The sequence below is a fragment of the Oncorhynchus masou genome, chromosome 29, assembly GCF_036934945.1.
Source record: "Oncorhynchus masou masou isolate Uvic2021 chromosome 29, UVic_Omas_1.1, whole genome shotgun sequence".
Classification (NCBI taxonomy): domain Eukaryota; kingdom Metazoa; phylum Chordata; class Actinopteri; order Salmoniformes; family Salmonidae; genus Oncorhynchus; species Oncorhynchus masou.
The window spans coordinates 30784116-30799846 of NC_088240.1; the positions used below are offsets into that span (position 1 = coordinate 30784116).

Below are 15731 nucleotides of genomic sequence, written 5' to 3' on the forward strand. Positions count from 1 at the left end.
TTTGTATTGCAATTATAGAATATTTACACAGATATATATTACAGTAAGTTTGACTGTAAAATATATTTTTACAACAGGACCCAAAGGCTGCCCCCAACAGGAGGAAGAGGAAAAATATTTTCAGATGCGCAGGAAAATGCTATTGTTGACATGGTTGTTGTCAACAATGCAATAAAACTGCGGGAGATTCAAGATAGAGTGCTGGCTGATAATGATATATTTGAAAATGTTAATTCTGTCAGCACAACAACTATTGCTCGAGTCCTAAAGAAACACCAAGTTACAATGAAACAGTTATACACTGTACCGTTTGAGAGAAACAGTGAACGGGTAAAAGAGCAAAGATACCAATATGTCCAGGTAAGACGTCTGAGGTAACGTACACAGCTATACAAAATATTTACAGTAAAAACAACACTAGCATTTCTACAGTAAAACTGTGCACTTACTGTTTTTCAGAGAGTAATGGAGGTGGAAGCACTGGAAAGACCACATTCTTTTTTATTTATCGATGAAGCTGGATTTAACTTTGCCAAAACACGGTGCAGAGGAAGGAATATTATAGGTCAAAGGGCCACTGTGGAGGTTCCAGGCCAAAGGGGGGGAAATATCACCATGTGTGCTGCAATGGCCAATGATGGTTTGCTTCTCAACACACCACTCATTGGCCCATACAACACAGAAAGTCTTATAGCTTTCCTAGAACAGCTCTATGCTCAGCTAGTGCCAGCAGAACAGGGGGAGCCAGTAAGAAACCCCCAAGTTTTTGTCATAGTTTGCGATAACGTTGCTTTTCACCACTCTGCAGCTGTCACAGATTGGTTTGCAGCACATCACAGATTTATGGTTTTGTACCTGCCTGCATATTCACCCTTCCTCAACCCAATAGAGGAGTTTTTCTCTGCCTGGAGGTGGAAAGTGTTTGGTCACCACCCACATGACCAAATGTCTCTTTCGGAAGCCATGCGTGCCGGATGTGAGGACACGAGTCCAGAGGACTGCCAGGGATGGTTAAGGCACTCCAGAAGGTTCTTCCCCAGGTGCATGGCAAGAGAAAACATTAGATGTGATGTTGAAGAAAACCTGTGGCCTGATGCTAGAGAGAGGCAGGATTAGCCCCTCAATTATTTATTCGAATTACAGTATGTACTTTTAGTTTCTACCTTTTTTTCTCATTACTGTAATTCCGTAAATTACTACAGACTATTGAAGCAAACTGCTAATTTTCATTTACCTTAAAGAATTGTTATGTTCTAAAAATTTTAATAAATCATGAAGAAAATATTACTTTGTATGAAGTCACTGAAATTGTTCAAACTGTAAAGATGAAAAGTTTGTATTTTCTGTATTGGTGTTTGATGCTAGTGTTTTTACTCTCAGTGTGTTCTGAGTGACCGTGTGTGTTATCTCAGTGAGGGTTGTGCATAGTGTTTGGCTGCACTGAGCGTGTTTTGAGCCATGTGTTAAGAGTTGTGTTGCTTGGAATGAGTTTTGCAGGTGTTGTGAACTGTTTAGCTCAGGTGACTGTTGGTAGTGCAGACTGTAGTTAGAGTTTTGCACATGTGACTCCAGTTGTGCCCACTGTCGTTTAGCAATCGAAAAAAACTGTAATAATAACAAACATGGAGCAATACAAGAGAAGCGTCTGACATAGAAACATAAACAATACTTGTGCTCCTCCAAGTTGGCTGAATAGACCAGAATGTCGTCAATATACACGACTCTCTGGCGTCCAAGCATGTCCTGGAACACCTCGTTGACGAATGCCTGGAACACTAACGGAGCATTGGCTAATCTAAAAGGCATCACCAAGTACTCGTAGTGACCAGATATCATGCTGAAGGCAGTCTTACATTCATCCCCCTCCCGGATCTGGATCAAATTGTAGGCACTTCCACAGGTTCATCTTGGTGAAAAACTAGGCCCCGCGGAGTTGTTCAATTGTGGCCCGCCCCAACAAGAGAGTGTAGAAGTACTTCTTGGTGATGGAATTCAGATTTCTGTAATCGATGCACAAGCACAATCCTACCCCCTTCTTGGCAAAGATGAAGAAGGCCACCAACAAAGGGTAGATGCGGCCACACGGAGGCTCAGAGCCTGCAAGCAGGTCGATGGCACAGTCCCAGGACCAATGAGGAGGGAGACAGGTAGCGTGGGTCTTGGAAAAACCTCCCAAAGATCTTGGTATACCTCCGGGATGTTGGGCTGAAGGGTAACCACAGGACTCTCAACCGATGTGGAACCACAGGGAAAGGGTAAGCAGGTGGATGATCTTGTGTACGGGTGCACTGATGATGAGGAAGGGAAGGCTTACTTGATGTATGGATTCCAAGGTGAGGGTGAGTAGTGCTGTGATGTGTGTGATTATCCCAGATTCCAGTGGTTGACTCTCCAGTGCTTGAACCAGGCAAGGAGAGGAGAGCGAGTATGAGGTGATGTTAAGGGAGGAGGCGAGAGCCTGGTCAATAAGATTCACCCGCGGCACCAGAGTCCACTAGACCTGTAGAAACAAAACATGAAGGACAGCCAGCCAGTGAAATCGTTACAAGGAAAGGTTTAGCGGAAAGTGATGACTTGTAACTGGAAGGTTGCAAGATCAAATCCCCGAGCTGACAAGGTAAAAATCTGTCGTTCTACCTCTGAACAAGGCAGTTAACACACTGTTCCTAGGCCGTCATTGTAAATAAGAATTTGTTCTTAACTGACTTGCCTGGTTAATAAAGGTTTTTAAAAAAGTATTACTTTTGTTTTTTAAATGAGAGAGAGAAAGAAGGAGGGAGGGAGAAGGCGAGAGAGAGATAAAGGGGACAGGGCGATTAATCAGACTGGACATTGATTTCAACAGTTGTAGCAGCAGCAGCGGTGATGATGATGATGATGATGGTGGCTCTCGTCACTCAGCCTGCTACAGTTATGTAACATGTGGTCACGTGACTGACTGGGGGGCCTGGTCAAGGGGCAGGGGGTGACGAGTGGCTGATGGCTATGATGCAGCGGGGCCTGTGAGTCGCAGGACAGTTCAGTATCCTATAGACCAAACAGATAGACAGCAAATGTTACATCAGTAGTTGTCACAAAGAGTATGTGCACAGTGTATGTGCCAATTCAAAACAGCCACAGATTTAACCCTAGGACTTGAAAGTAACATATTACATGTCATTATTGTATTACTTATTAGACAGGAATGGGGGCAGGTCTAGAGGTAGGAGTGCATATGTCTGCCTTGTCATCAACTCTTTAGCAACATCACATGTCACAGTAGACACATTGAGACCCAGAACTGAGATATCAGTTGTCTTTGTAACACTCTGAGTGAATGTTATAGCCATTGTGACTGCACACTGCGCTGTAGATGTGATCATCGTCATCATGTCTAGCATTGCCTTCGTCAGGAAGCCTGAAATAGAGTCCCCTTGCCCCCCCCTCAGAATCATCCACCCCCTTGCAGCAGGCAGGCGCTGCGTGCTGGCATTTGGGGCTCCGCTGTGCTGCTGTGTTGACAGTGTGTTCTGAGTCGCTCACAAGGCTGATGGGAAATCTCTCTGTCTGTGTCTCTGTCACCCTCTCCCTGTCTATCTATTTCTCTTCTCTCTCTCTCTCTCTCTCTCTCTCTCTCTCTCTCTCTCTCTCTCTGTCCTTGTCTGTCTCTCTTTATCTATCCCTCTTCTTCCTCTTTCAATCTCCCCCTCTCTCTACTTTTCTCCCTCCCCCACTGCCCCTCCTTTTGATGTCCTTCTCACACTTTCTTCTCATCCCCTACTCAATCTTTTTTCACGGTCTGTCCCTCTATCTTCCTCACACTCTCATCTTTCCCGCTCTGACTGAGTGAGGGGGTGTTGTACCGGGCTCTCTCCCAGCAACTACTGACTCGTTGCTAATAGAGTGTTGTGTGTGTGTGTGTGTGTGTGTGTGTGTGTGTGTGTGTGTGTGTGTGTGTGTGTGTGTGTGTGTGTGTGTGTGTGTGTGTGTGTGTGTGTGTGTGTGTGTGTGTGTGTGTGTGTGTGTGTGTGTGTGTGTGTGTGTGCGTGTGTGCATGTGTGCGTGCGTGTGTGTGTGTGTTTGTGTGTGTGTGTGTGTGTGTGTGTGTGTGTGTGTGTGTGTGTGTGTGTGTGTGTGTGTGCGTGTGTGCGTGTGTGCATGTGTGCGTGCGTGCGTGTGGTATCGGGGGCAGCTCTTCTGATCGTAATGACATGAGACTGCCTGAGGTTGGGTGGTGGGCCGAGCCACAGTACCCACGTCCACCCAGGGAAGCAACACACAGGGACAGAGACAGGGACACACTCTCTCTCTCTCATTCTAATCGGCTTCCTGTGAAGAGACTATTGAAAGCATTAGAAATAGACTACTTTGATCCAGGAATCAAAAGATCCCACACAAAGGAACAAGGGCCTTGAAGATTGATTAACCTTGTTGCACCGAGCAAGAAAAGACAGCAGATCTTGACCAAGATTTCTTTGAACCTTTTCGATAAATAATTTCACTGCTGCTTTTGTGGAAGTTTCAATGACCAACTACACATCATGGTGGTCAAACTGGTCATCTACCGTGGCAATCACTGTCAGTTCCAACACTAGTCCACTCTGCTCCATTCAGCCTGAGGGGTATTGATGTAGAAAGGGAGCTGTCTTGCCACTTGTGTGCCAGCCTGTCGTCTTTGTCTCTCTGTTCTCGCTCTCTCTCCTTCACATATTTGTGAACTGTGTCGCACGGCTCACCAGCTTTAATCAGGGTCCCTTTGATCCCGCTTGGAAAGGCATATTGCCTGCCACATGATGTACGGACCCCCCCTCTGTAGCACCTGGCTGTAGGCCTGTCTCTGCCACATCTACTCTGTGCTTATTCATTGCATTCTGGTAATATTAAGACATGTACAGTAGGCTAACCATTTAGACTTACCTAATATCTGTTCACAGCATTGCAGCTTTAAACACAGCATTACAGCTTTCATAGTGATGCAAAAGTTCACAAACTTCACTGACCTGTGTAAGCGCGGAAAAATGTGCCATAATAGTAATGAGAACTACAGAGTGGTTCAGCTACAATATTGAATATATTTCAGGGACAAATGTCATAATGTCTTGTTCCTGTGCAGGGTTAGCTGACTCCTACACTAGCCAACCATCTCACTGTTGTCAGACTGTTGTCTGACTGTTGTCTAACTGTTATCTTGTCTCACTGCAGGGTTCAGCTGACTCCTACACTAGCCGACCATCGGACTCAGATGTCTCCCTGGAGGAGGAACCGACAGGCGGCAAGCTGGAGAAGGAGCAGCAGGCCACTGTTCAGCTGGAGAAGGCCAAGGTGAGACAGATTTCTGCTAGGTGTCCCACTGTGTAGCCTTATGCTATGCTACTGTACTATCACAGGCATATACCTTAAGAACAAGGCCCCTATCATTGGGAAGGCCCCAGTAGGCAAAGCTGGTTGAAATGACATTATTACAACCAAATTAAAACCAGAACGGACATCTTTGCAACCAGTAATGCCCTGTGGGTTATGGTTGAGCTTATCTAGCTAGACTAGGCACTCTTCTTATACATGGTGTTTCCTGTATCGTCTCAGGCCAAAGCCGTGGCCTTTGCTGTGAAGACTAACGTCAGTTACTGTGGAGCCCTGGATGAGGATGTCCCTGTGGCAGGAACCGCCATCTCCTTCGATGCCAAGGACTTCCTGCACATTAAAGAGGTACAGCATATATAACACACTGTACTGCTAAAGCTATGGCTGCGTTTGAATTGGCATCCTATTCTCTATGTAGTGCACTACTTTTGTCCGGAGCCCATGAGGCCAAAAGTAACTCTGGCCAACAGTAGTGCACTATATAGGGAATAGGGTGCCATTTCAGACAGCCTATGTTTGCTTCAAGCCACATCTGTTCACGGGCCATTATGGATGACGCAATATCAATAATGCATGTCCTGCTTTGGAATCAATGGAGTCACATAGAGTGTGTATACAGCCTTGTATCTCTATGGAGTTTACACACTCTCTTCTGTTCGATTCTGAGTCATTGTGTTGTTTTGTGTTGGCTTTCACAGTCGCATAGAGTTAGTACCGTATGTCTGTGGATTGTTACACACTGCTATTCTAAGACATTGGTCTTGTGTTGCTTTTCCCATAGTCACATATTGTATAGTGTGTGAATGTCTATTTAACACATCATCACACACACACACACACACACACACACACACACACACACACACACACACACACACACACACACACACACACACACACACACAATACTCACACACTTCAGTCATTGAGTTGTTTCGTGTTGTCTTGCCCATTACAGAAGTACAGTAATGACTGGTGGATTGGCCGGCTGGTGAAGGAGGGCTGTGAGATCGGATTCATCCCCAGTCCTCTGAAACTGGATAACATTCGTCTACAGCAGGAGCAGAAGAGGGGCACACGCTCTTACGGGTAAGGCCTGGGTGCAGGGGCTGGGGATGGTGTATTGAGGGGCTGAGGTGGGCTTGGTTGGGTGGAGGGGCTGTGTTAGAGGATGGGTAGGGGATTGGAGAGGGAATAACAATTTATAAGAACTTTCATGAATAAGCATTAATCAACTATTTATCAACTTTATTAGGCATTTATAAGTTATTATAAAAAGTTACTAAAGTACAATGAGAAGCCACCTACTCTCCATTCCAGGTCTGATTCTGCTGTGACTACGTGTTTTACTCATAACAGGTCAGAGATTACTCATAATAACAGATCAGAGGTTACTCATAATAACAGGTCAGAGGTTACTAATAATAACAGATCAGAGGTTACTCATAATAACAGATCAGAGGTTACTCATAATAACAGATCAGAGGTTACTCATAATAACAGATCAGAGGTTACTCATAATAACAGGTCAGAGATTACTCAAAATAACAGATCAGAGGTTCCTCATAATAACAGGTCAGAGATTACTCATAATAACAGATCAGAGGTTACTCATAATAACATATCAGAGGTTACTCATAATAACAGATCAGAGGTTACTCATAATAACAGATCAGAGGTTACTCATAATAACAGGTCAGAGGTTACTCATAATAACAGATCAGAGGTTACTCATAATAACAGATCAGAGGTTACTCAAAATAACAGATCAGAGGTTACTCATAATAACAGGTCAGAGGTTACTCATAATAACAGATCAGAGGTTACTCATAATAACAGATCAGAGGTTACTCATAATAACAGATCAGAGGTTACTCATAATAACAGATCAGAGGTTACTCATAATAACAGATCAGAGGTTACTCATAATAACCGATCACAGGTTACTCATAATAACAGATCAGAGGTTACTCATAATAACAGATCAGAGGTTACTCATAATAACAGGTCAGAGGTTACTCATAATAACAGATCAGAGATTACTTAAAATAACAGATCAGAGGTTACTCACAATAACAGATCAGAGGTTACTCATAATAACAGATCAGAGGTTACTCATAATAACAGGTCAGAGGTTACTCATAATAACAGATCAGAGATTACTCAAAATAACAGATCAGAGGTTACTCATAATAACAGGTCAGAGGTTACTCATAATACCAGATCAGAGGTTACTCATAATAACAGATCAGAGGTTACTCATAATAATAGATCAGAGATTACTCATAATAACAAATCAGACGTTACTCATAATAACAGATCAGAGGTTACTCATAATAACAGATCAGAGGTTACTCATAATAACAGATCAGAGGTTACTCATAATAACAGATCAGAGGTTACTCATAATAACAGATCAGAGATTACTCATAATAACAGATCAGAGGTTACTCATAATAACAGATCAGAGGTTACTCATAATAACAGATCAGAGATTACTCATAATAACAGATCAGAGGTTACTCATAATAACAGATCAGAGATTACTCATAATAACAGATCAGAGGTTACTCATAATAACAGATCAGAGGTTACTCATAATAACAGATCAGAGATTACTCATAATAACAGATCAGAGGTTACTCATAATAACAGATCAGAGGTTACTCATAATAACAGATCAGAGGTTACTCATAATAACAGATCAGAGGTTACTCATAATAACAGATCAGAGATTACTCATAATAACAGATCAGAGGTTACTCATAATAACAGATCAGAGGTTACTCATAATAACAGATCAGAGGTTACTCATAATAACAGATCAGAGGTTACTCATAATAACAGATCAGAGGTTACTCATAATAATAGATCAGAGGTTACTCATAATAACAGATCAGAGATTACTCATAATAACAGATCAGAGGTTACTCATAATAACAGATCAGAGGTTACTCATAATAACAGATCAGAGGTTACTCATAATAACAGATCAGAGGTTACTCATAATAACAGATCAGAGGTTAATCATAATAACAGATCAGAGGTTACTCACAATAACAGATCAGAGGTTACTCATAATAACAGATCAGAGGTTAATCATAATAACAGATCAGAGATTACTCATAAAAACAGGTCAGAGAATACTCATAATAACAGATCAGAGGTTACTCGTAATAACAGGTCAGAGATTACTCATAATAACAGATTGGTGATGTGTTTCTTAGGTGACATTAATATGATAAGAGATTATATGCGTCATCATATATCATTTTCCTCATTCAGCTATGCTTGAACTATTTGTTGTCTATTTTAAAGGACATTTTGTATTCCCCGTTGGCCTCATGTTGCAGAGGGTTACATTATGCAACAGTTGTGGTAAAACAGTGTGGTAAAACATAGTGCCGTGATAGATATCATCTCCACGGCGATCAAGGCTCATAAATTATATATTAGCCAATTCAATTCCAGCCTAGGGTTTACATAATTTCTGGAACAATGTATAGTCAATACTTATATAGTCTACCATGTACTTATAGTATTCATCCAATTACATTCTACTGTTGGATAATTATATTCTACTGCTAAATATTCAACATGGAAGTGCATTTTAGAAGTGCATTTACCACTACAACACAGTTTACAGTAAAATAATACAATTCAAGAGATAAAAACAAGCAAGTGGCAATAACGGAGAAGAATAAAATAACAGTAAAACACCAAGGATGTCTAAAGTAACAATAAAATGACTGATTAAAGACAGAGAATTGTTAGTGACCCTGTTTCTCCTGGGGATAGGAGTTCTGTTTGACTCTGTGATGAAACTATCTGTGTTCCACATTAATGATTCTTCTCTCTATCTCTGTCTGTTATCCTTTGTGCCTTGCAGTAAGTCCAGTGGGAATTCCTCCTCCAGTCTAGGAGACATGGTTTCAGGCGGGTTCAAACCCAACCCTCCCTCTGCAGGTGAGCCTCCAGACAGAAGCCTATTAGGGAAGGGTGTCTCTCCAGGTTCGACGTCTCATTAGCTGTTTGTCAGAAGGAATCATTAAGCAAACAGAGCTATGATCTAATTGTCCCTGTCTCTAACAGAACATATCATTGTTGCTCAGTGTGTTGTTTATTAACATATCAAATCCAGTGTGAGAACTGTCGGTCCCGTCACTATGAACTGAATGGTTACCAGAGTATACATACCCAATGTTATTGCTCTACACCAGCAGAGAAGAAAATGTAGTTACATTTTCGTAGAATTTCTTAGAAATGATGCACCTGCAAATGTCAAATGGGAAACAGTGGCTGGAGGTTGGGTGGATGGAATATGGAGTTGTGAGATCTTTGTGTCTTCCAGAATGTGCCATGTTTTGGACTGGAATGAGGTGGGCCATGCACTCTCAGTCCACTCCTCCTCCTCTTCCTCCAAGAGGATTATGGACAGGCATTATGTCCATGCAATGAGTTTGCTTTAAGTGAAGCATAACCATATAGCCCAAACTCTGGTTATCCAAATCAAAGGATCTTCTCCAACTTATAGCAAGGGCTACTAAGCATACATTGAAATAATACTCTATCTTTATTTCAATTTCTTTATAAGACACCAAACACTTTTATATGATAATGCAACTTCAAAGTTAGTTATCAAGTGCAACCAATGGCTGCCACCTGCAAAGGGAGGTTTGGAATAGAAGCAACAAATAAATAAAGTGTTTCGACCACTAATATACTGTATACATACTGTATATTTAATACTTCATTTATTTGTGTGATAATACGTTATTTCCATCCATCATTGTACAATTCAAATGTTTCCATCAAATGTTTCAACCCAACCACTGGGTATTAAAGTACTGTGATACTGAAAAGATATCACTGTAATGTTTTGTACTGTATATTGTATTAGGTCTCTGCTTTGCATTCAAAGGCACTTATCAGTTATTTTCTCATTTTTACAGGAAAACAGAAGCAGAAAGTGGTGAGTAGTATACACACTTCATTCACTCATTCATTCACATACAGGTAACCTCCAAGATCTGTAACCAAATAAGAAAGTAAGTTCGGTCGGCATTTCATCCTCCATATCCAAGTTTCGATCTCTATTTCAGGCATACAGAATAATAATAACCGAATTGACTTGCTATTTATTCACCCCAATTAATCTCTTATAAATACTATACTATCTTTATTATTTTATTTTTAGGGGGTAGCTTTAATATTGCAAATCGATTGTGGCTTCCATTAATGTAATTGTCTGCATCATTTCCAATCCCCCATATATTCTTTGTAAATATATACACTACCGTTCAAAAGTTTGGGGTCACTTAGAAATGTCCTTGTTTTTGAAAGAAAATCATTTTTCTTGTCCATTAAAATAACATTAAATTGATCATAAATACAGTGTCGACATTGTTAATGTTGTAAATGACTATTGTAGCTGGAAACGGCAGATTTTTTATGGAATATCTACATAGGTGTACAGAGGCCCATTATCAGCAACCATCACTCCTGTGTTCAAATGGCACGTTGTGTTAGCTAATCCAAGTTAATCATTTTAAAAGGCTAATTGATCATTAGAAAACCCTTTTGCAATTATGTTAGCACAGCTGAAAAATGTTGTGCAGATTAAAGAAGTATTAAAACTGGCCTTCTTTGACTAGTTGAGTAACCAGAGCACCAGCATTTGTGAGTTTGATTACAGGCTCAAAATGGCCAGAAACAAAGTATTTTCTTCTGAAACTCATCAGTCTATTCTTGTTGGCTGGGAGGCCCCGGTGCACAACTGAGCAGGAGGACAAGTACATTAGTGTCTAGTTTGAGAAACCGACGCCTCAAGTCCTCAACTGGCAGCTTCATTAAATAGTACCCGCAAAACACCCGTCTCAACGACTGGGGAGCCCACATTGATATGTTAGTCACCCTATGGCAAAATGTGTAGAATTGGATATCTCGTCTTTAATCTGCTATCAGTATTTTTTGTAACAACACTTTGTCAGCACATTATCAGGAAGTAAAACAGAACCGTCCAAATGTCTTAATAGCATCACTTAACAGCGGATAGCTGTAATACATCCAGCTACTGTTATACACATTCAACATCCATTGGTAACACGTTGCGTTGTAACACTGTAAATACACTGACAAACTTTCTTGACATGTAATAATACCTAAAAAAAGGACTTCATAATGGTGAATGGCATGTTACATGTTGCTGTGGTTTCTGTGCTCCCTCTAACCATCTATCTCCACTACAGACTGAACACATCCCTCCCTATGACGTGGTCCCCTCTATGAGACCAGTGGTCCTGGTAGGACCGTCCCTGAAGGGATATGAGGTTGGCATCATAGCAATAATACTTTCAGTCTCTTGTTGTTGTATTGGTCATGTCACGGCCGTCTTCCTGGAAGGAATAAGTGGACCAAAGCGCAGCGTACATTACTTTATTTCTAATGTCGCCAACAAAACAAAACGACCGTGAAGCTTAAGAGGGCTATAGTGCCACTAACAAAGGCAACTTCCCACACTGACAAAAGGGGAAAAGCTGCCAAAGTATGATTCCCAATCAGAGACAACGAATGACAGCTGTCCCTGATTGAGAACCATACCCAGCCAAAGCAAAGGAATAGAAAAACATAGAAAATAGAACATAGAATTCCCACCCAAATCACACCCTGACCAAACCAAAATAGAGACATAAAAAGGCTCTCTCAGGTCAGGGAGTGACAGGTCAAGTGTTATTAAGCCTCCAAAATAGCTATTCAGAACGACTGCAAGATTTGGTTCTGTGCCATACATTACACCAAAGTGACAACAATTCCCAGCTCTCCGTTTTGTAATCAATATTGAGGACCGTCAGCGTGTAGACTAGAGGTTAAGATGCAGCTCCATTGAAGAGGTTTACGCACACATTCACGGACAGTGAATAACTCCCCCATTTATTATCAGAGTAGATATTTGGAGGTCTCCAACAATAACAGCTATGTCAGGCCGATCCATTCATTGCTAACTAACCAGCAATGGGGGCTTGCAGAAGAAAGAGGGCAGCATCTTTTCCCCGGCATGTATGGGGGGAAGTGAGGAGCTAGGATCATCTTCACACAGAATCACAGTACTCATCTCCTCTCCACCGTGTTGCCGTGGTAACAACCTTCTGGGTAAAGCACGTCAGTCTGAAAAAGTGGAACATGGCTTGAAATTAGAAACACAGAGCTTAACAGCACCAGAAGATCTGTGTGTGTACAAGAAAACTGTGTTGGTTATTATGATAATACAGCAAAAATATATATATATTTTGTCAGCGACAAGGTGGATGGAATGGGGGCACAATTTGGTCTTATTAATGGGAATTTTTGCCCAACTTACAGAGACGTGTGTATTGGTCCAAAATATCTCATTACAGTACACTGCTTTGTTGTGTGAACAGCATGACGCTGTTGTCATTCATGCTCAATGTCAAGAGAGCTTACACAACATCTGTTTTTTCCTCTAAAAATGTCCCTAGTGAAATGTAAAAAATGTCAATGTTGCCATTAGCTATAAAGAATATGATTATTTCTGTGTGAAAAGCACACAAGGAGTCCTTAACTCTCATATTTTTGGATATACCATATAATAATTGTTCCACACTGCTCCTTGCTAGACTTGTCCTCAAAACTACAGTTCTTCCCAGCTTCAGAGTGTAATTCAAATAGCTTGCAAAAATAGCATTAATGAAGACTGGTCTGGCCTGCTATAGCCCAATTCATCACATCGGCATTGGTCTTTATGACACTTCATTGTAGGCCTTAATCACCTTATTTAATGTAACCAGGATTAATTCTTTAGAAAATGAAGTGGAAAGAAACCAGAGATCATGCTTCTCCTTTGATGGATGCTTTGGCCCGGTGGAAAAAATCACAGGCAGGACCAGAGGAGCCTGAATGGACCTTGTGGGTGGATGTCATAATTCATTTTTATTGAAACTGTATTTAACTAGGCAAGTCAGTTAAGAACAAATTCTTATTTACAATGACGACCTACCAAAAGGCAAAAGGCCTCCTGCGGGGACGGCGGCTGGGATTACATTTTTTTAAATAAATTATATAAAAATATAGGACAAAACACACATCGCAACAAGAGACAACCCAACACTACATAAAGAGAGACCTTCTAGATATGAGGAATATGGAGAAATCTTTATTGGATGGATAATGGTGGTGGATGGGGAAGGATGGGATGGTCATGATTTAGCACCAATTACTGACATCGAAAATGATTGCAAAGTTGACAACTGTTCTTTTGACATCCTTGGGTACCTTTGTCCATAACATGTGCTATTTATAAACATTGCCCATCAGGGAATGTAGCTTCAGCATATGAAATGGGTCTTGCAAGGGTTCTTCCAGGCTTGCTATATCTGTGAGGAATTGTCAATGAATTTCTGCTGGCTTATTTCCTTGCTGTCTGTCTTAACCCTCTCTCACCTGTCCTGTTACTCACGCTCTCTCTCTCTTTCACTCCTTTTTCCTCACTATTTTATCCCTCTTGTCTGTCTGCCATCCTCTGCTGCTCCCGGGCTCTGTGTGCAGGTGACAGACATGATGCAGAAAGCACTCTTTGATTTCCTGAAGCACAGGTTTGATGGCAGGTGAGGAGTCATCAGCCCTTTTCCTGCATATTGTCTCCAGCCGTTTCCCCTGCACACTGTACTAACCCTCTGCATGCTGCTCCACTTACCCTCATGCAAACTACTATAGCTAGTTGAAAAAAAGATGTAAAGCACTTGTAAATTAATTTAATGAGTTGTCAAAGTACCTTATTTGACCACCTGTTTTGACTAGGTCTTTCCTTAGGTTTTATAAACATTCTGGTAACCATACAATACTAGTCTGGATTGTGACTAATATGTTGTGTTGTATGTTCTCCTATTCTGTCTGTCTTGATTCTATAACTTGTAGGATATCCATTACAAGGGTAACGGCAGACATCGCTCTGGCCAAGAGGTCAGTTCTCAACAACCCCAGCAAGAGGGCCATCATTGAAAGATCCAACACCAGATCCAACCTAGGTATCATCACAATGGCATTGAATGCTATCATTCTTTACTTTAATGTGGGTATATTGTACATGTTAAAATGGAAGTTACAAATACATGTATGCACATAATATATTTTTCATATCTGATAAAGGATCTGTTTTACACAGAATTTGTGGAATTTATGTCTTCTGAGCTTGTCGTTATAAATAGATTCATCCTCTGTCTGTGATCTGTCTTCTTTTTCCTGTACAGCGGAAGTTCAGAGTGAGATTGAGAGGATATTTGAGCTGGCCCGATCCTTACAGCTGGTGGTTCTGGATGCTGACACGATCAACCATCCGGCCCAGCTCACAAAAACGTCCTTAGCACCTATCATCGTCCATGTTAAAGTGTCCTCTCCTAAGGTAATTTTTAGGCTTCCCTTCATCCCCAAATGGTTCTAATTTTACTAATGTACCTGGATTGAAAATGGGAGGGAATTCAGAGGAACCAGGCTCCGGGAGTGAAATCCTTTTGACATCTACAAATATATTTTTTAAGGTGAATTCAAGGATTTTACATTGATGGGTTCCCACTGTGACTATTTCCATTCCCAACCATGACCAGGCTGATTTGCATTGCTGCCCTCTTCTGGCTAGATTTATATATCAACTATCCACAGGTTCTGCAGCGGCTGATCAAGTCGAGAGGGAAATCCCAGAGCAAACACTTGAATGTGCAGCTGGTGGCAGCGGACAAACTAGCACAGTGCCCCCCGGTAGGCATCTAATATCCCCCACAGTACACTCTGTCAACTGCTACATCCTGTTACTGTCTCTTTGCTATCAGCAAATCAGTCTGTCAAGTCTAATTCTACATGTCTCTGCTCTCACCCTCGCTCTCTCTATCTGTCTCTCTCTTTCCCCTCTCTCTCTCAGGAAATGTTTGACATCATTCTGGATGAGAATCAGCTGGAGGATGCATGTGAGCACCTGGCAGAGTACCTGGAAGCCTACTGGAGGGCCACACACACCTCCCTGAGCACCCCTCTCAACCCTCTGCTGGGCCGCAACCTGGGATCTACCGCTCTCTCTCCGTACCCCACAGCCATAACCGGGCTGGTGAACCAACAGGTGATTATAATTGATCTTATTTAGTTATATAGGGGGATAAAGTACAATAGATGTGGTGGCAATAGCTATAGTGACTGTTTATTTTGCTGAATTATCATTGGGCAAATCAGTTGTAAATAATTAATTGGAAAAGGTATCAGTCAGTAGTGAAATGATTGCCTATTTATGGAGTCTTATAGTCACTGAGATTTGTCTCACTATATAAAAAAAATATTGCCACAGTAATGAAAATGCTGATTCTATAGTCAATGGCTGAATGACCAGATTT

At 41.5% G+C, this 15731-nt stretch overlaps 1 protein-coding gene across 3 annotated transcripts in view; it reads left to right on the forward strand.

Moving 5' to 3' along the window:
- LOC135519319 (voltage-dependent L-type calcium channel subunit beta-4-like) overlaps window positions 1–15731 on the forward strand; it is a 53551-nt gene that overhangs the window by 35164 nt on the left and 2656 nt on the right. For 2 of the 3 annotated variants that reach the window (XM_064944486.1, XM_064944488.1), the window contains 11 exons: window positions 5182–5301; window positions 5563–5685; window positions 6299–6429; window positions 9230–9306; window positions 10293–10312; window positions 11589–11669; window positions 13903–13961; window positions 14272–14381; window positions 14604–14755; window positions 15013–15108; window positions 15269–15463. In XM_064944486.1, coding sequence (XP_064800558.1) covers window positions 5182–5301; window positions 5563–5685; window positions 6299–6429; window positions 9230–9306; window positions 10293–10312; window positions 11589–11669; window positions 13903–13961; window positions 14272–14381; window positions 14604–14755; window positions 15013–15108; window positions 15269–15463 — 1164 coding nt within the window. Of the gene's footprint in view, window positions 1–5181; window positions 5302–5562; window positions 5686–6298; window positions 6430–9229; window positions 9307–10291; window positions 10313–11588; window positions 11670–13902; window positions 13962–14271; window positions 14382–14603; window positions 14756–15012; window positions 15109–15268; window positions 15464–15731 lie in introns of all 3 variants that reach the window. The other variant, XM_064944487.1, reaches the window with a different exon arrangement.